A 22,563-nucleotide genomic window follows, 5' to 3' on the forward strand; every position below is an offset into this window, starting at 1 on the left:
CAGCACTAACAGGAGCTCTGTACCATCCCAGAACAACAATCTGAAATCAACTGTAAAAAGGTCAGAAGCATAAAATTCACAAGGAAATATATTAGCACACACATACCATAAATACACATTCTGCAGACATTCTATAGTATGTGATGTGCACTGCACACCTTTGGGTCAGACACAGGACAAAGCAGTGCCGTTTTAATTAAGCGGTGCTTTGGGCAAAATGCTGTCTAAGCTATCCCAAGCTACACGGCCAGATGACACACATGCAAACGAGAACAAAGCAAGGGACCACAGAGCTTCATCTCAGGGCATTCTGCACAGCTGAAACCATCCCTTCCCTGACACAAACTGCAGTTTGACACTGCCGAGTGGAAATTTCTCCTCTCAGCAAAGATGTCAGTACCAAACCAGCTGCAGCTTCATATCTCCCTTTGTGAGATCCTGCACAGCTGGGATAAAAATTCTAGTGTGATGTACCCACATTTATAATCTTCTGGCAAAGATGCTCGAATCATGCATACACTTTAAGTACTTCTGCTACAGGGGGAGCTCAATATTGGGGGAATTGCTTTACCAAGCAATTTTGGTTTAAATTGCTTAGCACTTTATCTCTACCTGTCCTGAGATATTACTGCCTCTTAGTTTGTTTTTTGTGCCTTATTTTTTTTCAAAATTACTGCCATGCATGCACATGCTTTCCCAAGTATACTCCATCTGTAACACTGAGTTAATGCAATTCCTATGGGGTCAAAGGAAAAACAAACACCAATTAGACTTGCAACCCACTCATTATATTAATTGATTTGTACAAAGCTAGCAAGACAGATGAGGTAAATTAATTGAGGAGCAGTGGGAAAAAAAGGAAGGATGCTTCTGAAGACAGTTCACCTTTTGATCCATCCATAATTCCACAAAGGTAGATGAATAACGATCGCGCTCCCATTTGCTGCAGCAGCTCATAACCATGATATAAACTGATACAGAGCGCAAAATCTCCTTCAATTACGCCTTGCTGCATCCCCTGTGAAAATAAAACCCACTCATCATTAAATTAGGGAGATGATAAACAGCAGGAATCGTACTGCCATTCTTATAACAAATACGAGATGAGCGTCTGAGCAACAGAGCCGAAGAACAAAGCGATGCACGGCGAGCGTCTGCCTGCCCAGACCTCCAGCAGGAGGTTACAGGACTTGGGCACTCAGTGACAACGGACAGAAAAGAGGTGCAGTAATGTCATTTTGAGGGGAAGGTGCGACTTTGGTCATCGTGAACTACAAGGCAGTTTCTCAAAACCATCCCAGTTTAGAAAAGTGGTTCTTCTCTTTTTAACTCTCCCATAATAGAATCAAGAACGGTGGAACAAGTAGGCCTGTTTTATTCCAAAGCTAAAAACCGAATGTTACATTGGAAATCTAAATACACCAAAAAACCTCATAAACTCTGAAGTGTTGCTTTTTATTTACTACTTTAATGTAGTAAATGTTTAACTAAAATGTTTAACTTCTGTGTTTAATAACACGAGATAAATTATGACACTCACCACGTTTTGTGGAGAAGGGTTTTTTCTGTACTGATCTCTCGCTAGAATTATCTGGTACTTGGTGAGGCTGGGAATGTCCCGCCTTGCTAAAACCCCCATTTTGATCAGGCGTCCAGCAAACGTTTCCAGCACCTGCAAACAGAAGTATACAAGACACGTGAAAGTTAAAGATGTTCAGCCTCCTTCAGTAGCTTTATTTTTACCTCTCTTGCACAATAGGATGCAAATCACTCATTTACTTTACTTGAAATGTTGAATTTTTCATAACCAGGTGGTTTCAAAGTAACTTGTTAGTGTACCAGACACAACCATCACAGAACTACCACAGTGCAGTTCCCGAAGGATCCGTGCCCGCCATGGCAGCTCCTCCACGTGCTGCCAACCCACAATGCTCACAGCAGCACCAGCAGACGACCAGCCCTTGGAGGTGTGTGTGGCAGGGGTGGGAGCAGAGGTGAGCAACAAGGGACGAGCAGAAGGCAGCCGGGCCCAGAACACAGGCTGCCCTGCTTCCCTCAGCCAGCAGGCAATTTATTTTTACACATCACATGTACCTGCTTTCCACATTGGTGAAACGAGGGAGCTGACCTGCACTAATTCACCGTAATCTTGTTTTTCCTCTTTGTTTTTCAGCCTCATGCGGCCAGGACTTCTTTATTTATTTCTTTATATAGACTTAGCTTTGCAGGAGCGCTAACTGTAATAATTGGAGTAATCAGATTTGTTCTACAGAATGACTTACAATCCATCAGCCCACTTGGCGAGCAGAACCCAAAGCACCTCGCTGTACTACGGCACGACGACACGCCTGTCCACAGGCACCCTGACCCGTGTGGCAGCAGGCAGCCCCTGACAGCTGTGTACCTGCACCCGGTGCTCCCCTGCTCTGCTGCAGCCTGCCCCAGCTCAGCACAACCACAGCACAGACCTGCAGCCTGACAGCCCCCAACCCCCGTGCTGCTTCTCCCAGCCTGCTGAAAATCAAGTCTGACTGAACCAACGATGACAGCTCCCTCTTTCAGGCTTCACGCAATGCTGACTTCAGTATGTCTGCAGTTTCTGAAGATGAAATACCCTAAGATGAAAACAAAAGCCATTTTAAACTGTGATGCATGTTTGAACACTAAGTAACAACGCTCCATTCGTCCTCTGCACGCGTTTCATGCTGTGCTGGGTTTTCAGAGCCCATTAAGTTGCACAAATATTATTAATATCTGCACTATTCATACACCGTCAAGCAGCAGCATTTACTTTAACTGCTCCCTGCTGCTTTGGCTGTTTTCATAGTTTGGTGCTGCCTCAACTTCTTGCTCTGCGTATGGTGCCTGCATGGCACGAAGAGGTAAATCCCGAGAAAAGGGAGAGGCAATGATTGCCACCACAACTCCAGCGGTATTAATCCCCCAAAGAAACAAAAAGCACACAGAGAAAGTTGATAGGGCAAAGGAAAAATTGTGAAAGCAGAAGCTAAACTGAGAAAACAACGCGCTGGGGAATTTCCATGCTGCTGGCTGTGGGCCCACAGCTCTTTCAAAAACAACTCTCTGCAGTCGGCAGCTAAGCGGATTACAACAGATAAAGGCTGCTGAGAAATAATAGAAACACAGCCTAAATTCCAAACACCGGCGCACCTCAGGCTGCCCCGGGCCTTCAGACAGGAACAGCATAGAATCATAGAATTGCTCAGGTTGGAAAAGACCTTAAGGATCATCGAGTCCAACCTCAACCCAACCATCCTACCCTACCTCTAACAGCCCACCCCTAAATCGTGGCCCTGAGCACCACATCCAAACGGTTTTTAAGCACATCCAGGGATGGTGACTCAACCACCTCCCTGGGCAGCCCGTTCCAATGCTTAACAACCTTTTCTGTAAAGAAACTTTTCCTGGTATCCAACCTAAACCTCCCCTGGTGCAACTTGAGGCCGTTTCCCCTCATCCTGTCACCAGTGAGAAGAGACCAACCCCGCTCTGCTGCAGTCACCTCTCAGATACTGGCAGAGAGCAATAATGTCTCCCCTCAGCCTCCTTTTCCCCAGACCGAACAGCCCCAGTTCCTTCTGTCTCTCCTCATAGGCCACGTTCTCCAAGCCCTTCCCCAGCCTTGCTGCCCTTCTTTGGCCCTGCTGCAGCACCTCCATGTCCTTTCTGTACTGAGGTGCCCAAAACTGAACCCAGCACTCGAGGTGAGGCCTCACCAGTGCCGAGTACAGGGCAGGATGACTTCCCTGGTCCTGCTTACCACACCATTCCTGATCCAAGCCAGGATGCCAGTGGCCTTCTTGGCCACCCGGGCACAATGCTGGCTCATATTCAGCCGACTGTCCATCACTACACCAAGGTCCCCTTCCATCAGAAAGATAAAATGTAGAATATACATATATGCACACATATGTATACATACACACACACAAAGGCTCCAAGAAGCCTGAACTGCTCCCTTTTTTAATGGGATAACCACTGGCACAGCCCTTTTTTTGCTCCCATCAAAAGCCAAGCAGCTCAGTGATAAGAACACTGGAGATGCTTAGGATCAAGCTTTGGTCTCAAGTAGCGAAAATGGGATCAGCCTCTGAACACAAAAATATTTACTTAGAAAAGAAATTAATGCTTTAATTAAAAATTAAAGCCCACATGAGTATAATATCTCTGCGCTGGTTTGTTATTTCCTACGCTTGTTGCATAACTTTTTTGGTTTTTAATTTCCTATTAATTGTATTTTTATGTTTCCTCTCTTGACCTGGTTTATAACATGCAAGAAAATCATATTGGCACCGTTTGCTCAGTGTCCAATTTAATCATCTTCTGCAAAACAAACCAAGGAAGACTATTACAAAAGACAGCAGGATCCAGGCACCTGGAGCTTCAAAACTAACAGGAACAGTAAACATAACCTACTTAGAAGAGATACAGAAACAAGCACTACTCAGAGTGATTGCTTTTATCTGGTCTCCCTACCTTTACTTTTAATTGAAGAGATAATACTTCTGGATTAGGTCTCCTGAACCTTTCCAAAACACTGACATGTTACATTACACTCATTTAGATGAATTTCTTGCTAGGACTAATGACTTTTTCCAGCTTGCTAAATGCAATTAAAACAGCTGACAGATTTACTACCAGTACATACAAGGCAGCCGGTGAAGTTACCCATGCTGCACTAAAACTGCCAAGAACACAAAGGTTTTGGCAGAACAAGAACCTTCCCAGCTCCAGCCCTGCCAAACACAGAACCTACACGCAAGGACACGAGGCTGCAAGGTGTGATGGAGAGCTAACATCACACCTTTCCTGTGTGGGAACATCAACGTGTCCTACATCTGCACATGGCCTAATGGGACACGGGCCAGGCAGCTTCACAACACACCTCTGGGTTCGTTGTGCCCCACACGAACATTGCACTGCTCAACTCTCAGCTCTGGAGTAGCAACTTTTCAACAGAGTGAAGAAAGAAAAGAAGGAAAGAGGAGGTTTTTCCCAGGTCCAGACCCCACAGTTCTCAGCTGGAAAGCTGGCTGAGCAGTGTATTTGTCACAGGTCTTCAGGGAAGGGTTCTGGTCCACCATGCTGGTGGAGTGATTTTGTAGGAAGGTGTGAAGGCAACAGGGGTCTTCCAATAGATCCAGGAAAGTGCTGGAGATCTGGAGCATTCATTCCTTTGTTTTAGGAACAAAACTAAAATGGGCTGTGTTTTACAAAGTGTGCTGCCCTGGGAGGGGTAACCCTAACAGCCCCTAAAAGTTCCAGCAGGAACTGTGCACCACCTCTGCAAACTGTACCTCAGCTTCAAGTGGAAGAGCCCAGGGCCACCAGCAGCACAGAGCCCCATGGGGGAGACACAGAGGGATGGGGCAGCTCACACACTGCTCACCAGCTGCAGAGAGCCCGGAACTCCCTGTACACAGCAGAACAGCTCATTGGCAGTCTGGGGAATCCTCTCAGATCATAAGTACAGCACGTCAACAAAGAGAACAATTATTAACATAAAAAGATGTGGGATTGCAACATAAGATGGCTGAGGAAGGCACAGGAGCTGGTGCTGTTTGAGTTACTCTCCCGTGTATCTCAGAGCCGTGACAAACGATCAGCAAACTCCAACTATAAGTGAGAAGAGTGCATGTAAGCTTTGTGCTGACATATTCCTATCTCCCTGAAAGCAGAAATACAGAAGCAGGGACACAGAAGGGAGCGGTGTTTTTAAGATGATCTTCTAATTCTGTAAAACCAGTACCAATCAACAGATAAAGCATCTTTACTCCTCTCAAAGTTTCTTTGTCACATTGATGCTAATTTATAAAATCACAGAACGGCTTGGGTTGGAAGGGACCTCAAGGATCATCAAGCTCCAACCCCACTGCCGTGTGCAGCGTTGCCAGCCACCAGGTCAAGTACCAGACCGCATTGCCCAGGGCCCATCCAACCAGGCCTTGAACATCTCCAGGGATGGAGCACCCACAGCTCCTCGCCATCCCCTCAGTGAAAACCTCCACTGACATCTAGTCTCAACCTCCCTTCTTTTAGTGTAAAACCGTTCCCCTTTGTCCTATCACTGTCTGCCCATGTAAAAAGTTGACTTCTCTCCTTTTAGTCTCCATTTTAATACTGGAAGGCTGCAGTGGGGTTTCCCCCAGAGCCTTCTCCTCTCCAGTCTGAACACCCCCAGCTCTCAGCCCTTCTCCATAGGAGAGGTGCTCCAACCTCTGAGCACCTCTGGACCCACTCCATCAGCCCCACATCCCTCTGTGCTGGTCCCAGGTCTGGATGCAGCACTGCAGGTGGGGCCTCACAAAGGCAGAGCAGAGGAGGGCAGCCCCTCTGTTGGTGCAGCCCAGAGTGCAGTTGGCCTTCCAGACTGCAAGTGCACACTGCTAGCACAATCTTCTATTACAACGTATTTCACTTCTTAACAGTTATAAAAAAGGCCTACAGTTTGTACTTTTCAATTAATTTCACTGAGAACATTTTTCCTCTGTTACTTGAGAGGTCATAAAAAGAAACGGTATTTCTATACGGATCTGTAGTTCAGTAAATGGCATCACTTTGCACATAACAGAATGGATTGTATCCTCAATCTGCAAGGCTGAATATTTGTTCTTCTTGTATATACAGAGAAATAATCCTCAGGAAAACACCAGGAATGCAGCACTAACAAAACCACCAAGATCCAGCAGCTACACACATCAGTAAGTTGCAGGAAAAAATAAGCCAAAAAAAAAAAAAAAAAATCAGCTTTGTTCAGCTCCAGGAATAGTCCTGTGCTGCAACAGCAGCCAGACACAGACCATGGCACATCTTCAGCACTCCATCAGGCAGCCCCTTGTACAAAATTACCAGGCACATCACAAAATAAAACCAAATGAAATAAACAAAGAGCAGATCTTTGAAGGAGGATCTTAAATTCCTACCAGCCTCTCTCTTGGAGCAGCCACTTACCCTCCAAATGATGCCAGAACAAGGGTAGGAAGTTTTCTGTTACAAAGCATCAAAATCATTTCTGCAGGCTGAGGAGGAGCCTCTGCACACTGAGCCCAGAAGCCAGCCCATCTTCAGAGCACTGACTAGCTGGGAGTCATCTCAGCTGCCACGATTAATTTGTAGTAATTCAACTTGCCCAACCATGCAGAAATTCCCAATCCTCACAAGTGAAGTTGGTGCTTGTACTGCACTGAAGCACTGTTCAAGACGTTACCTGTGATGTGGATGGATTCATACAGTGACCTGTTTCATGATACCCACCCGCAGCCAAGCAGCTGCCCCATGTAGGAACACCTGGATGAACGAAGTCTGATAACTCCCACAGCTCAGCTCCCGTCAGCATGTGCTCCATGATTCCCGTGATTCTGCACATCAGGAGCTGACCATGAAATCATATCACCAAGCAAGGCTGTCAAGGAGACAACCTGCCTCGGCTGGCCACCTTTGGCTGGCAGAAGGAACACACCACAGAACTGATTTCAGTCTGTTCTGTGCCACTGGGACCAGTGAACTCCTGCTCCTAAGGCAATTAATACGTTGTTGGATCAGGTAACGGAGCCTGGGAGGGAGAATTAAGTGTCACATCTCACAGACAACAGCTACATCCCCGACCCACGTTCTCCTTCTCCCACAGGCATCTCAGCAGTGTATGGGAGAGATTCCTTTCCTTAAAGAAAAGTGAAAGGCCCATGGCTTCCCTTTTCTGCCTGATACAAAGGGAATGCAATTCATATCTCACCAGTGTTGGGAACCAAAGAAAGGCAGCTACAAACAGAGCTGCAAGCTCTGCACAGCCCACAGTCAGGTCCAGCTCTGGGACAGCCTTCCACATTCCGGGGAGCTGTGTGCCTTTTCCTTTTCACAGTGTGATGTAGCTGTCAAATCCCAAAGCTGGATATTCAAGCACAAAATGACTCTCAGATTTTGTGTGCAATCAGCTTCCATTAACGCTGCAGGAACTCCTGAAAAAAATGATGGATGTGCCTGGAAAGGTAAGGGAACAGGGAAAGGAAAGGAGTTGGGAAGGGAAAGGAAAGCAGACAGGAGAGAGAGAGCAGCTGGAAATGGAAAAGAGCTGTGAAAGGAAAGAAGCAAAAAGAAAAAGAGTGGAAGGAAAAGGAGCTGGGAAAAAGAAAGAAGCAAGGAAAGGGAGATGGGAAAGGAAAGGAGTGGAGCTAGGAAGACGAGCCTTCCTTAAAAACCTCAAAGCACACGAAATGCAAACACCCTGACAGCTGCACCGCTGAGAGCTGGCAGCAGCAGGCAAGGCAGAAAGGCAGCTGCAGACAGGTGTGTACACACACACATACAGACACACACACACACACACACACACACACACCTGCTGTCCCCGTGCCCGCCCCTCGCTCCCGCCCCCTCTGAGCCCTTCATAAAGCGGCTCTGCACACACAGCACAGCACGGCACACCCGGCGCGATGGAGACGGGCGGCTGCCGCATGAGCGGCGCGGAGCCGAGCGGCCCGGCCGCCATCACGCTGGAGGACCTGGACGGCGTGGCGGAGGAGAGCCCCGACTCGGCCTACCACAGCCACGGCAGCAGCCTGGAGGAGGAGGGGGCCGAGCGCATGGACGACGAGGAGCAGGAGCGGCTGCTGAACTACTGGCAGAGCGTGGGCAGGGGGCACCAGGTGGACGTGCCCCGCGGTAAGCCGGCCGAGCGCGGGGCGGGGGGGCGCGGGAGGGTCTCCCGTCGTTCGCCTTCAGAGCTGCGGGGCATCGACCCGTTTCCGCTCATCGGAGCCGATGGGGGCCGACGGCCTTCGTTAAAAGTTAAATCGGCTGCCTCCGAACTACAGAACCGCAGAACCGTTCGGTTGGAAGGGCCAACACAAGTGATTCTAGGATGTTTTAGGAACGCCGTCCCAGTGTGGCGAGCCGAGAGGGAGGTCGTCTGTTCTTAAATGTAAGAGACCTCTCAGTTCCAGCTTTAAGTAAACTAAAGGCTTACATTTGCTTTTTGACAACAAGCCTGCCAGGTTTGCCCCAGCGAAAAGTTCTGTATTTTCCACGTTGAGAACAGAAAAATCAGAAGCTGTAGCAAACAGCTCAGCGACTGCAGGCTGCCTTTTGCAGCGTAATGCTGAGCAGGGATCCTCACACCTAAGGAGCCTTCAAAGAGGGGGGAGGCAGCAAGCCCTAAGAGACTGCCTTAAGTACTGCTGAAATGGACCCTCCGTTACCGACACACTCCTTTACTCCAGCACAGACAAAGGGCACGAGAGCTCATTTTCTCCCTTCCTTCTCAAGTCATTCCCAGAAATTCCACATTACCTTTCTGATGCCTTAAGAAGGAGAACTGATGGCTCCTCGGGTCCCAGAACACCTGGAGGCTGGCTGAGAGAGCTGTGAATGCACAGCACCAGCAGGGCAGCCCCGGGCTCCAGCACTCACTGTGGGGTCCTTGGGATAGCAAGCTCAGAGAATCACAGAATGGTTTGGGTTGGAAGGGACCTTTAAGGCCATCTACCTCCAGCCCCTGCTGCAGGCAGGGACACCTCCCACAGCCCAGGTTGCTCACAGCCCCATCCAGCCTGGCCTTCAGTGCTTCCATGGAGGAGCATCCACAGCCTCACTGGGCAACCTGTTCCAGTGTCTCATCACCCTCAGAGTAATTAATTCCTTCCTGATATCTGGTCTAAATCTACCCTCTTCCAATTTAAAGCCATTTCCCCTTGTCCTGTTGCTACCTGCCCTTATAAAAAGTCAAAAGTAGTGCATGTGTCCAAGTAGTATGTTGCCACATTGTTGTTACTACAATAGAAAAAGTTTGGTTCATAATGTGAAGCAGGTATTACAAAAATCAGGAGAGGGCTTCCTTCAGGTCCTGCCTGGGGCTGTCAGAGAGGGTTGCACCTCACCTAGCAGAAAGAGCTTGTCAGATCAGCCTGCAGGCTCCATTCCGAGTGCAGGGGAACTGTTATCCCCCGGGGCAGCATGCAGTCAGCTAGAGCATCCCCAGCCTCAGGAATCCCAGAGGAAACATGGATGACTCTCTGTGAAGACAAACCCACCACTCTACCCAAGCAGCTGATGCCACAATGCACAAAAATGTGGGATTTATTTGCTGCCACAATGGTAGCTGTGCAGCCAGGGCACTGCAATCTTAACAGCAGAGCATATGCTTGCTGTAGCCTATTGGTAAAGTCTGTGAAATAAGAGCAAAACTGCTCCTATGTCCATAGTTTTGGGCTGCTGCAAGCTTGGCACCTTGCTGCATGGTGACAGCATGCCTTGCAGAAAGATATCTTGCTGGTAGCTTTTGTTAGTACCTTGTAAGGGTTATGGAGCAGCATCACCGTCCTATAAACATCAGACATTGTGAGATTTGAACACCACGCTTAGAGGACTGATATATCAATTTGTCACTGTTGGCAAGACCACAGTAATCCTGCAGTGTGACTGATCAGCCTGTGCCAAACCTTGCAGCCAAAAGGAAAGTACAGGTGTAGGATGATGCAGTAGAGCTTTCTTGGCTTGAGAACTCCATGTTATCTACTCCCAGCAGAAGGAGAAAACATGCTGCAGCAGTTCCTTCACATTTCTCAATTATAACTTCAACACAAGATTAACAAGAGAGCTGTTAAGCATGGAGAACATCCTATTGCTATAGTGTTAGGCTATCTAAGGATCCGCAGCATACAAAGTAGCATGTTCTGAATTACTATATTATAAGTATATTATATAATACCTATGACTCAATAATGATCTGGAGCACCCTGGCTCCAGATCAAGCTTCAGATATTGACTTGCACGTGATTTTCCATCAGTTCCAATACACTCCCCATGCTGAGGTTATGTCACATGGGCAGCAGCACATCTGTGTGGGTATGGTGGCTGCTGGGCATGCAGGGAAGGAACCGTGGGGGGAAGAATAGAAGGAAGAGGCTGCTGTCAAGTGTGCATCATCTGCAGAAACCCCTTTGTAAAGATTAGTCTCTTTCACAATACCTACCCATAAGTTGGGATGCAATTATTTCATAACTGTAATTTACAATTTTAAAATGTAATTAAACCAAGCCTTCAGCCAGGTGCACTGCTACAGCTTGTTATCTTCTCGCCTCATGTTGTCACACCAGGATTCAGGTTCCCAAGCCTGGACCGAGAGAGCATTTGTATGTGAAACAACTCCCTTGCTTTGAGCCATGAAAGCTGAGTGCTGTGCAGGGCTGAGTAATTACAGTGCACATCATGCTGCTGTGCTGGTGGGCATGGAGTTGTGGACTGAGGAGTAAAACTGAAGGGACTTCCTTTGGTTGTAACTGATATCCCTTGTGTTAACATGCAGAAAAGAATCTGATCACATTTATCAGAGAAAGAATCAGAAATAGAGTTAAGGTTTTACAAAAACAGGTTTAAAATAAGCCAAAGTGTGTCTTTCTGCCCCTTATTAATAGGATCTTTACTGCTCCAAATAGCAGTAGAGCCCCACACTGAGTGCCAGGAGATGCAGGTTTGATTCCCAGCTCAGCTCCACATTTACTGAGTGACACAGGCCCAGTTAATTCCTCTGCACTTTAACCCTCTCCTCTCTGCAGCTCTGTGTCCCCAGCACCCTGCCTCCCTGCTGAAGGCACTGGGGCACTTAGAACACAGAAAAGGGATCTTCAGTTGAAACTTCCAGTCCTTTACACACCCGTGTCTGATACCATGGGGACGTATGGCAGAAACTCACAGACACATTTTCAAACACTGTACAGAAAAAAAGAGTTTCTTAACCCCAAGTGCACAAATGCTTGTATTACCCTAGCTTGGAGAAACAAGGGAGCAGCTCCTTTGGCAGAAAGGCTCTGCATCGCCAGGCACAACCTTGCAGCAGAGCTGCTGAAGCTGCCTGTGAGGGTTGGCCAAAGCCTATTTACCAACTGCAGCCAGAGGCAAACACAAATACATTCACCCCAGCCGTATTTAAACTGCAAAACCACAGGAGAACAGAAGCACAAGGATGTGCTGGTATTTCACATGTGAGTACAGATACTAACCGCGTGAGCTTAGCTGGGAATATGATGATTTATACAGCTGCTTTGCTCTATTCCCACCTCAGAGTCATCCATCTCTGCAATTTCCCAAGGGCCGGGGCTCCTTAACGTACCCAGGACGCTGGGTTTGATCACAGGCACTGTGTTTTTCTTTACGTACACAGTCAGAATTTTCTATGCTAACTTCTGTCTGCTGCCTGTTCTCCATCACTGCATCCTGACCACTGTGATGTGGTAATGTGCTGTGATGGGATCAAGGTGCTCCCACCCCACCTGCCCCACGGGCTGCTCTCAGCATCCTTTACTCCCACTGTACACCCTGGTGCTTTCTGCTGATGTACAGAATCACAGGATGGTTTGAATTGGAAGGGGCCCTTCAAGGTCCTCTGGTCCCACTCCCTGCAATGCACAGGGATGCACACAGCTCCATCAGTGCTCACAGCCCACCCCTGACCTCAGCTGTCTCTGGGCTGGGACACCAGCACCTCTCTGGACACCCTGTGCAGTGCTTCAGCACCAAACCTTCCCAGATGTGCAGCTTTAGCAGCAGGGCTTGCATGACAAATACCTCGTATTTGCAAACAAGAGCAGCTGACACAATTTACTTTTTCACATGAACGCATCCAGCACCGAAGGATTTGCCAGGATGGGCAGCACCATCTGCACAGAGCCAAGTGGGCACTGCCAAACCCCCCAGGAGACACAGCTGTAACATACAGCACACAGACCAGAGCTGCTGACCGCACCTGGAGATACGAAAGCACTGAGTCTGCTCCCATTCAACTGACAGAAAGCAGCGTGAAGTGTTCCACTGCTGTCTCTGCAGCTTCACATCTAAAACTGGGAATGCTCTATTTTGTTGCAGATATGGCAGAGCCCATCCAGCAGCTGACCCGGAACAACAGCCCCCAGGAGAGGCAGAGCATCCCATTCACCCTCATCCAGCGCAAGGAAAAGGTACCCAGCCCCCCCCAGCTCTCTTTGTAACAGACCTGTCAGTATCCAAACTGAGATTTTAAAGCTGTGTTCCTTTATAAAGTTAAGTTACCTACTCAGGATTTCTGGCATTGTAAGTGCAAAGGATTATATTCAGATAACTGCATTTCATTTGTAACCTGTCACCATTTTTTCAAGCACGGGCAAACTTTCCTTTTTATTAGCTGGAAATGAGCAGGAATGTCAGAACACAGAGAGGTATCGCAGTCCTTGTGACGTTTTAGAATTAATTTAACAAAAAAACCTCCTATCTTGAGACTTGAAACAAACCCAGCATTTCCTCCATCTAAAATAATGCACTTGCTTCTTTACAATCGTGGTAATTAAACATCAGCAAAGGGTACTCAGCAGAGGTTGGAATTGGAAACAAAAGTTGGGAGTTCTGTGTCACGGGTCATTATCAAAGAGAATATCAATTTGCAAATCCATATCCCCACAGCCACCTCTTAGCTAATAAAACCTTCAAGGTGATGCCCAGCAAGTTGGGCAAATGACAAATCAACAAACCTTCCCTAATCACGTACGAAGATCTCCTGTCACATTTACTTTAAACAGACCCAAATAATTCAAATTTATAAATATCATCACTTGACTGTATTTCATTTAACCAGTTCAGGACTCCCACTACAGCTTGCATTTTACATTAACCTTACAACTTACCCTTTGCATTTACACTGCAATGAAATGCTCAAAGCAGTGTCTCAGTGCTGCTGTAAGAAATAAATACCCAACATCACAAGCTCCTGAGATGGCAGTTTCTTTAAAGAAGAGCCACCTGTGAGTCTGCCAAGAGATCCTGTCCACGGTCATTGCTACATCCCTTCCTGGCCGATATGAGGAAGGACTGAAGTTTACATGTTCCTTTCGAGACCATTTCAGTGACAGCAGAAAAAGATGCAGCTCTTCCTGCTCTCAGGTGAGATGCAAACGCTGTGCTGGTTTTGAGAGCCTACCTGCTGCATGCCAGCCTGGGCCTCACAGCACACTGCGTGTGAGCTCTGCAGCTGGCACAGCCAACACCAACCCTTCCAGTCATTCTTTGTGCTTGCTATTCTCTAAAGAACAGCATTTCTTTATATTATAGTCAAGCTACTGAATAATGTATGACTTTTTATGACTTCTGTTTGCTTGTGGGTTTTTAAATTAGTGAACTTCAGATACAAAACAGTGATCCTCCTGTGCTTGCAGCTCGGAGACCTGCTGTACGAAAAGCGTCAGTATGGGAAGGCCAAGTGGGCCTGCATAAAGATGAAGGAGAAGCAGTACGAGCAGAGCATCTGCCTGGGCTTCATGAAGCTCATGAGGTACATCTGTGAGCAGAACTCCTCAGGTAATTGGTACCACAATTCTACATTAGAGTAAAAATAGCACATGTGTGCACTGTCTCCTCCCAGTTAGATGGATATTTTTTATTTTCCTTTTCCCAAGCAGACCACCCCACATTAATTGACATTTTCATGCCACACAGCCTTTCCAGCACAACGTCACCAGGCAGCTCCCCCAACACGCCTGCATTAGAGAGCACCTGAGTGAGACCACCCCTCCAAGGCGGTGTGGCACTGATGCTGGCTGGCTCTGTGTGCTACCAGCCAGGCCCAAGGCCTTTGCTGCAGGATGTCGTGGCGTTGCTTTCACAGCAGAAGTGGCATTGCCTGCTCACAGCTTAATGCTAGAGGCGGAATGCGACGCCTGCCCCGCTGTAACTCATGATACTCAAATTGTGCATGACATGAAACGTGTGTGCAGTTGAAGCATATTTTCCAAAAACATAGTCCAGTTTTAACTCAAGAACTTTCGAGGATGGCAAATGCACCATGCCCTTGATTTTCATTTCTCTACCCTCCATTAAAAAGTACTGCAGCCTCCAGCGCTTTGTTCTGCCCTAGCACATGTCACCTCAATCCTTCATTTTCTTTCCAAGAAACTAAAACCACTGCTCTCAAAAGTTTGTCCTTAATCAGGTACTTTCCCCTCTCACCATCCTGTTAATGCTTAAATAATTTTAAAAATGTTATTCTGGCTCCAGAACAGTACAGTGCTGTTTTCAGTCTGCACAGAGAAGCAAACTCCTCGCTCCCAATCATCACTGCTATATGCACCCTCATAGCTACAAACTTCATTTACTACAGCACCACACAAACGAAGCACTGTGTTTGTCAACAGCAAACTCTACAAGAACTCACAGTGCAGACCCTGTCCTGCCTGCACTTTGTTCCCAAATATACTCAAAACACGACACAAGAGCAGTATGCAAGACAAACACAACCGTCTCAAAATGGAGGAAAGTAGTTAAGTCAAATCATACATGAAGATAGGAGAGCTCACTAATTGCTGCGTTTTAGACAGATATGCAAACATATTTGCAAATTGAGATTCCATGTATATACATACAGAGATATATACACACAGCCACACACAAATTACAAGGTTTAATGCAACGCCTCTTCCAATCTGGAATACAGAAACCCGCTTTCTGAAATATCACACTGAATTCCTTTGGATAATGGAAACCTTCCTTCTCAGCAGTACTCCCTTTCTATTGCTCACTATGAGCTCAGAAGCCAGGTACAGCACACAGACGTCCTTTTGCACTTTCTAAAAGCCATCTGTGTCTCCTCAGGGCTGTACCTGGGGATAACCATCCCCATTGTGACCATCGTCCACACCAACGAGTCTCAGTCGGAGATGAGGCAGGCGGTGACGGTGGCATACTACCTGCCCGAGGTGCTGCAGGATCAGCCACCTCATCCTTTTGACTCCGACATCATCATTGAAGAATGGCCTTCTACTATTGTTTATAGTAGGTAAGAAACGTTTTCATTTTTCAAACCAAACTCTTAAAGCTAACGAACTTAAAACATGATTCAGTAACTTTTTAAAAGCTGCCTGCTGTGTGAAACGAGGGCACTCAGCAAATAACAGCTACCAACTCAGCTGGGAGAGTGATGCGTATAAATACAAGGTGTAATTGCTTCTCAAAACAGAACGTTCTGTGTAGCTGGGACAAACCATCAGCGTATCACTGGATATACCGAGTTAAGAAAAACCGGTACCTGTCTGAGGTCAACCGCAGGCAGTGTCACTTGTGAATCACGACCAAATAGCTTAGAAGAGAAAGTGACACTTCCAGGCTCTGGAAAAGATGCAGATGTTGAAAAAGAACCTGATACGAAGTTGCTTGTTCCAGGAGCTTCAGAGGGATCACCAACGAAGACTCGATCATGAGAGAAATAAACCTGCTGGCGGAAATCCTGGAGAGCCCCGAGCTGTGCCTGCAGGACACGTTCATCATCGCCGGGTACACAAACCCCGCTGCTGCCAACAGACACAACGAGATCTGGTTCCTGCAGAGGCCATAGCCTCCTGCTCCTGGTGCTCAGGCCCCCCGGAACCAGTCCTGACCTGCTGGCACAATCCCACCACAGGACTGGCTGTGAGAGCCCAGGAATCGCGGAGCGGTGGCTGTCAGCACAGCACGACAACCAGTGCAGCTCACAGAGGTAACGCCTGGCACCGACAGCATTTCCTATGTCAACTTCTACCATTTCTAAACAATCATCACAGAGATTTTTAGCACTACAAAGAGGAGTTCACCCTATTTATTTTTTCCTCTGTCAGATAAGGGAGACAGAGCCCTCCCCCATCCCATCCCATCCCTAGGGCAGATCCCAGCACCAGCTGCAGCCGCTGCCAGCAGGACACAGCACAACACCAAGCCCACCTCCTGAAATACAAACACCAGGTCTTCATTTCTAAAGAGATTGCTCAGGTTTAGGCCACTGGGACCAGAGCAAGGCCCAGCCAGTTCTGACCCCGTCTCTCGTGCAGCAGAGGCTCTCAATGCTAACCTCAAAAAGCATCCAACCAAAGTAACTTTAACCTCGTGAAGAGACCAAAAAGGCAGAACAGCACTAATGCTCACTGAAATTTGAGGGGAAAAGTTACAGTTCACCTCACTGACACACATAGCAGCCCCATGACCATACTTAGCATTCCTAAATAGAAAGTGCTCGCTATCAATTCTTTTAGAAGTGTTTTCTGAGCACTTTTTCCTTTAGTCTTTGCAGAATGCTGCAGTGCTGCCACTGAAGCCACCTGTTGGCTGCTCCCCACATCTCCCAGCAGTACCACCAAGGTTCAGGCCCTGCAGAACCACCTCAGCCAGAAATGCCCTCTGGCACAGCAGCACTGAGCCCCATGTGGTCGCTCAGAGCATCCCTTCCAGCTGGGCTGCCCCCCACCTCTCCAGGCCCTGCTGCAGCACCTGACCACCCTCACTGTGACAGTCCCTTCCTGATTTCTGACTTCCCACATCCTTAGGGCAGCTCCTGCACACAGCTGAGCACCCCCACAAAGCCCAGCTGCAGAGCTGTGTGTGGGGCTGGGGGCTGCACCTGCAGTTACAGCACCTGACGCTTTAGCATTGGGTTAGCAGATGGCTTTGCTCTCAGAAATCCCTCCTTAATCTCTCTCCTTACCTGATAATAGAATATAGGACTTAATTAGTACCTTTTTATACAAAATTTAATGAAGCCTGTCACCAGTTATTTATCAATTACCAGAGTGATGCTTCATAGGGAGCTTTGTGCTCTCCAGCTGCAACACACAGCATGATGCCCAGTGCTGGTGTGTGCAGTGCTAACAGGTTAGGAAGGCTTAAGGGGTTCTTCTGGGGCAATGCCACCCCCACAGACCCTGCTGGAAGCGCCAGCATCAACGTGGAAGCTAAAAACTAATGGAAAATAACTTTTCTGAAGCTGACCTGAATATAGTGCCCAGGGAGGCATGAAATAATAAGCTTTGCTCCTCTCATTCCCTTGTTTCCCCACCCCCTCCAACAATACAGCAAATAAAAAACAAATTTCCACCTTTGACAAGATTTGTCAAATTAAATTTTGCCAGTGACAAAAGTGCCCAAGGAGGCTGTGGATGCCCCATCCCTGCAGGCATTCAAGGCCAGGCTGGATGTGGCTCTGGGCAGCCTGGGCTGCTGGTTGGCGACCTGCACACAGCAGGGGTTGGAGCTGGATGAGCACTGTGGGCCTTTGCAACCCGGGCCATTCTGGGATTCTGGCACATCAAACACAAAGTACCCACTGGAAGCAGTTAACCCTCTCACCAGAAAGCATTGGTTTGTACACATTTTATACTTTAAATGCCTTTTGTTTGCTGTATCGTGTCTCTTTCCATAGGCAACCCTCACCGAAACACTTCTGTGGCTCAGCTACTTGTGGGTATGTCATAGAAACACCTTGCTACCAAACACACAGCACCTGCTGAGTGCTGGCAATATCTGCAGCGAGTGCTCAGTGTTGTGCAATGTAAAACTGTGAAGTCTGGGGTAGTAGTGATGCTGACTTAGGTTAGGCTGCTTCTGCTGCTGAGAAAGAACCAACAAATCCTGCATTTGAAGATACGCTTCATGGCTATGGAACACTTCTGCAAATGGCCCTCCGAGGCACAGAGCTGTGTTTGCTAATTGCCACCACGAGATCAGCCTCAAAGTTACTCCCTGAATGCCAGGGAGGTGTTACAGGGACTCAGATGGATCATCTCCAAGTCCCACACGGGTACCTAACCCCTGTTATTGGAACAGGCACTGCATTATCCACCTGCAGCTCTGCTTTGTAAGCTGTTAATTAAAAGACTGTCATTTTTAATTAGAAGTATTTGATTTCTGCTATCCAAAGGAGATAGTAAAACAGATTTCCCCCTATTTTTGGAAGATTAAATGCTGTAGCCTTAACAGATAAACGCCGTCCCACAGACTGTGTATTTTCCAATCAAGTGTTAGTGCCTAAAATGCCTACTCCAGCTTTGTGATACTCAGGGCCTTGCTTACTGTGTGTATACAAGTACAAGCATCAGCAAGCTGCGCTATTTCACGCTGCCCTTTATTTTTACTTCTGTGTTGTCTTGTTTACTGTTACCATTTCTCAAAGTAAAGGTGATGATTTTATTGTGCGCAGAGCATCCTTGGGTTTCATTTTTGTGACACACAAATTCTTGCCTTTGTCAGCACTGATTTCAGAACTCAGTGTGTCAGGGTCTCTTTGCTGCTGCGTTTCCTCTGAATGGAAACAGCAGAGGCCAGAAGCTGCAGTTCTGATGCTGCAAAGGCTTGAGGCCTGCATTTGAGACTGTCACTGTAAGAGCCAAAAGATCTGAGCAGCACTCAGAGTCAGTGCACACTTGGCTATATGGACACATGCTCATGCTGCAGCCTGCAGGGCTGCACACACGTTCCTTCCCATGGCCAAAGTTGCTTTCAGAACCCAACTGGAGAGATGCAGTGCTTCACAGAGAGGGGGCACAGCAGACATCCTACCTTCTCTTTCAAGCAGCTCATATCAGCTTCTTACCCTCTCCAGACACGGGAGAACTGAATGCACAGATGAGCTAAAGCTCTCAAGAACAGCCTCAATCAGAGAAAATGTTTGAGCTCTGCAGAAAGCTGGGCACAACCAGGACAACGCAAAACCTCCCAGCACCACCACATTCCACCTAAACTAGAGGCCCTCAGCTTGGGTGTTCTGCGAGGAGGAGAAAATGAATTAAGCTCTCCATTGCAGCTCCTGAAGGGTAACACTGGTGCAGAGCAAAATAGCAGCTCTTGTAGCTGACAGCACAAAATGAACTGGGGAGCAAAGTATTATCTTAATAAGTTATTGTGTTCTAGGTGGAGATGTTGAAGTAGGAAGGTACATTCACAGAAGTAGCTTGGAGAAGCTACTTTTAGATTGAAGAAGAGAAGGCTGTGGGGAGACCTCATTGTGGCCTTCCAGTACTTGAAGGGAGCGGATAAACAGGAGGGGGAACGGCTGTTTGTGAGGGTGGGTGGTGATAGGACAGGGGGAATGGTCTTAAACTGAGACAGGGGAGGTTTGGGTTGGATCTGAGGAGGAAGTTTTTCAGCCAGAGGGTGGTGAGGCACTGGAACAGGTTGCCCAAGGAGGCTGTGGATGCCCCTGGATCCCTGCAGGCATTCAAGGCCAGGCTGGATGTGGCTCTGGGCAGCCTGGGCTGCTGGTTGGTGACCTGCACACAGCAGGGGGTTGGGACTGGGTGAGCACTGTGGGCCTTTGCAACCCAGGCCATTCTATGGTCCTACGAAGTATATACTTGGTGACAGCCCCATTTAACAATAAGGAAAGGAAAGGACTCACGTGGATGTAAGCTCTCTGAATCCCACCCAGCTCTTCACCAAGAGGAACGACGATTTTTTCCACTTGCCGCTCATGAGAATAAGGCAGAATTTCTGGAGAATCTTCAGTACACTGCTCTATCTGAGCAATGAGTAAGTTGGAAACAACTTGCTGCACAGCCTGTGGGAAAAGCCACCAAACAAAAGAGCACGTGTTTCTGTTAACCATGCAAGTAACACCTCATGAAATTAACTACTTTTAAACAGCTCTGAATGTCACATCAAGGAAAACATACTATGCAAAAATTGAAATGTAAAAACCTTCAACTTGATTTAAAATAGTATACTAATGAATACTGCAGCTGCACAAGGGCTGGAGTGACAGAGCCCTCCCTTCAGGGCTGGGAACCACAGGGATGTGGTGGATCACAGACCCACAGCACAGATGGGGTGGAAGGTTCCCACAGCCCCACACAGTAATTATATGACAGCTTTCTCTTTAAGTGGATTTGGATGTCCATTTGCCTTTGGTGCAAACCTCAGCCCAACTTACTATCACACAGCAGTCAATGCTGAGGGGAATATAAGAAACATTCTGCATGAGCCGTATGCTTTCTTTGGCTCTGGTAGGTTTGCATTCTCAGAGAACAGAAGATAACATTTCCTCTGAGGAGGGCAGGAAATAATGAATAGAGTCTACAGCAACAATTAATTCAGAGTCTACATGAACAAGACAAATGCTGAAGAACCAATGGATTGTGAAGCGATTCAGCTTTGATTTAGAACTCCCCAGACCTCAATATCCCACAGGTGCTGCCAAGCAGAGCCCGTTCGGCTCCGGCTCCCTCACCTTGGTGTCACTGCCCGGCGTTGCAGTCAGGGCCAAAACCCGGAACTGCTTGGTGTATCTGCTCAGCTCCTTCACAACCTGCAGACAGGAAGGGTCCACATCAACACCCACACAGCAGATGGGCAGGAGACAGAAGCTGGTGAATGCTTTGGCTCTGTGACACAGCAATGGGTCAAACACCAAAATGTCTTCAGGAAAGGTTTTATATGTTACTTTGAAATCAGACAATCTATCAGCTCCAAGTCTTTGACAACTAACCTGCTATAGTTCTGAAAAGTAAAAGGGCAATAGAAGAAGAAATCTGCAGCAGAGGCAAAGCAGCACGCACTGCTCTCAGTTATCAAGCTAACATCTGTCCTCCAGCACAGCATGTCAAACAAGCACCAAAGCCATCTCCTTTCCTCTATAGGGACACAGCAAACAGCCACGCACTGCTCACGGACACACAGTCAGCTTCTCCAGCTTACAGAGCAGCAGCTTTGCCTTCAGTCACCGATCCATGGAGGTTAATTTGAGATAAGACGACAAACTCTTTGCTCACAAGCAAAATCCTGCTTTGGGGAATAATTTTGAGTTCATTAAGCTGAAGAATCTGCACCACAAAGAAATCTCCACTTTTTTTTCCTGAACCCTCCCCATCTCAGATCTGCTCAGACAGCAAAGCAGCACCAAGGAATCACCTTACCAAGTCTTAATACAAGTTATGCTTAAGATCAACGTACGACTGAGCAATGGGCAGAGAGCAGACAAACAAAGCAAAGGAACTAAAAGAAGATTTCTGTGTAACTGCAAACTGCTATGGAGGACAGAAGGGATGTCGGCGTGGTCCTTCTGTAACTGCAACCCAAGCGCAGGGCCGGGGCCCGCAGCGATACCTGGCAGTAGGCGTGGTTCCCCAGAGCTTTGTGGGCTTCGTCGATGACCAAACATTTAATTTCCACAGCAGGACACGTTCCTCGGCTGAGATCGTTCACCATGATCTGCGGGGTCAGGAAGAAAACCCTCCTGGTGGCCCACAGCTCCCTGCGGTTCAAGGCCTGCATCCCACCTGGAAACAAGGAGCCGTTAGGTGTGGAAAAGATGAAATCTCTGATCTGATGGGGTCGGATGTGAGCTCTGGAGCTCCTCCAGTCCAGCCCCTCGTTAAGGCAGTTCCCTGCACACAAAGCACGCGGGTGGCTTTGGGTCAGTGCAGAGGAGGCTCCCTCACCTCTCTGGGCTCGGTGCCGCCCTCGCAGCACACAGTTCTTTCTCACGGCCATACGCGTCTCCCCGGGCTCCAGTCTGCGCCCGCCGCCCCTCGTCCCGGCGCTGGGCACCACGGAGCAGAGCCCGGCCCCGACCCCATCCCGCAGACGTGGCTCGGCACCGCTCGGATCCCCTCAGCCTTCTCTCCTCCACCCGCACGGCCCCGGGGCTCTCAGCCCGTCCGTAGGGAGGTGCTCCAGGCGTCCCCGCCGTCTCCGCTCCCTCCTCCGGGCTCTCCAGCGCTTCCCATCCGCCCGGAGCCGCGGAGCCCCGCACTGCAGCCGAGCCCCCGGGGCGCAGCGGCTCCGCGCCCG

The 22,563-nt window shown here is 48.1% G+C and overlaps 2 protein-coding genes across 3 annotated transcripts in view; one reads left to right on the forward strand and one right to left on the reverse strand.

Annotated features, from left to right (window-relative positions):
• FANCM (FA complementation group M) overlaps nucleotides 1-22,556 on the reverse strand; it is a 61,860-nt gene extending 39,304 nt beyond the window's left edge. Inside the window, exons 1-6 of one of the 2 annotated variants that reach the window (XM_010712173.3) lie at nucleotides 22,212-22,544; nucleotides 21,877-22,049; nucleotides 21,002-21,079; nucleotides 20,174-20,332; nucleotides 1,541-1,672; nucleotides 886-1,018 (exon numbers count right to left, since the gene is read on the reverse strand). In XM_010712173.3, the coding sequence (XP_010710475.1) occupies nucleotides 886-1,018; nucleotides 1,541-1,672; nucleotides 20,174-20,332; nucleotides 21,002-21,079; nucleotides 21,877-22,049; nucleotides 22,212-22,263 (727 nt within the window). In that variant the 5' untranslated portion in view covers nucleotides 22,264-22,544. Of the gene's footprint in view, nucleotides 1-885; nucleotides 1,019-1,540; nucleotides 1,673-20,173; nucleotides 20,333-21,001; nucleotides 21,080-21,876 lie in introns of both variants that reach the window. The other variant, XM_010712171.3, reaches the window with a different exon arrangement.
• LOC100544340 (heme-binding protein 2-like) lies at nucleotides 8,152-18,971 on the forward strand. The gene is made up of 5 exons (XM_003206864.4): nucleotides 8,152-8,679; nucleotides 12,877-12,968; nucleotides 14,196-14,337; nucleotides 15,628-15,811; nucleotides 16,195-18,971. The coding sequence occupies exons 1-5, from the start codon at nucleotides 8,451-8,453 to the stop codon at nucleotides 16,364-16,366; spliced, it is 819 nt and encodes a 272-aa protein (XP_003206912.2). The 5' UTR covers nucleotides 8,152-8,450; the 3' UTR covers nucleotides 16,367-18,971.
• Nucleotides 22,557-22,563: the final 7 nt, after the last annotated feature.

Source organism: Meleagris gallopavo, chromosome 5, assembly GCF_000146605.3.
Source record: "Meleagris gallopavo isolate NT-WF06-2002-E0010 breed Aviagen turkey brand Nicholas breeding stock chromosome 5, Turkey_5.1, whole genome shotgun sequence".
Lineage (NCBI taxonomy): Eukaryota > Metazoa > Chordata > Aves > Galliformes > Phasianidae > Meleagris > Meleagris gallopavo.

Bases quoted from the DNA above. Each gene is read 5' to 3' on its own strand.
- LOC100544340 (XM_003206864.4), top strand. From the start codon at position 8,451: ATGGAGACGGGCGGCTGCCGCATGAGCGGCGCGGAGCCGAGCGGCCCG. The intron at 8,680-12,876 runs GTAAGCCGGCCG...ATTTTGTTGCAG, and splicing joins CCAGGTGGACGTGCCCCGCG to ATATGGCAGAGCCCATCCAG. The intron at 15,812-16,194 runs GTAAGAAACGTT...TGCTTGTTCCAG, and splicing joins TCTACTATTGTTTATAGTAG to GAGCTTCAGAGGGATCACCA.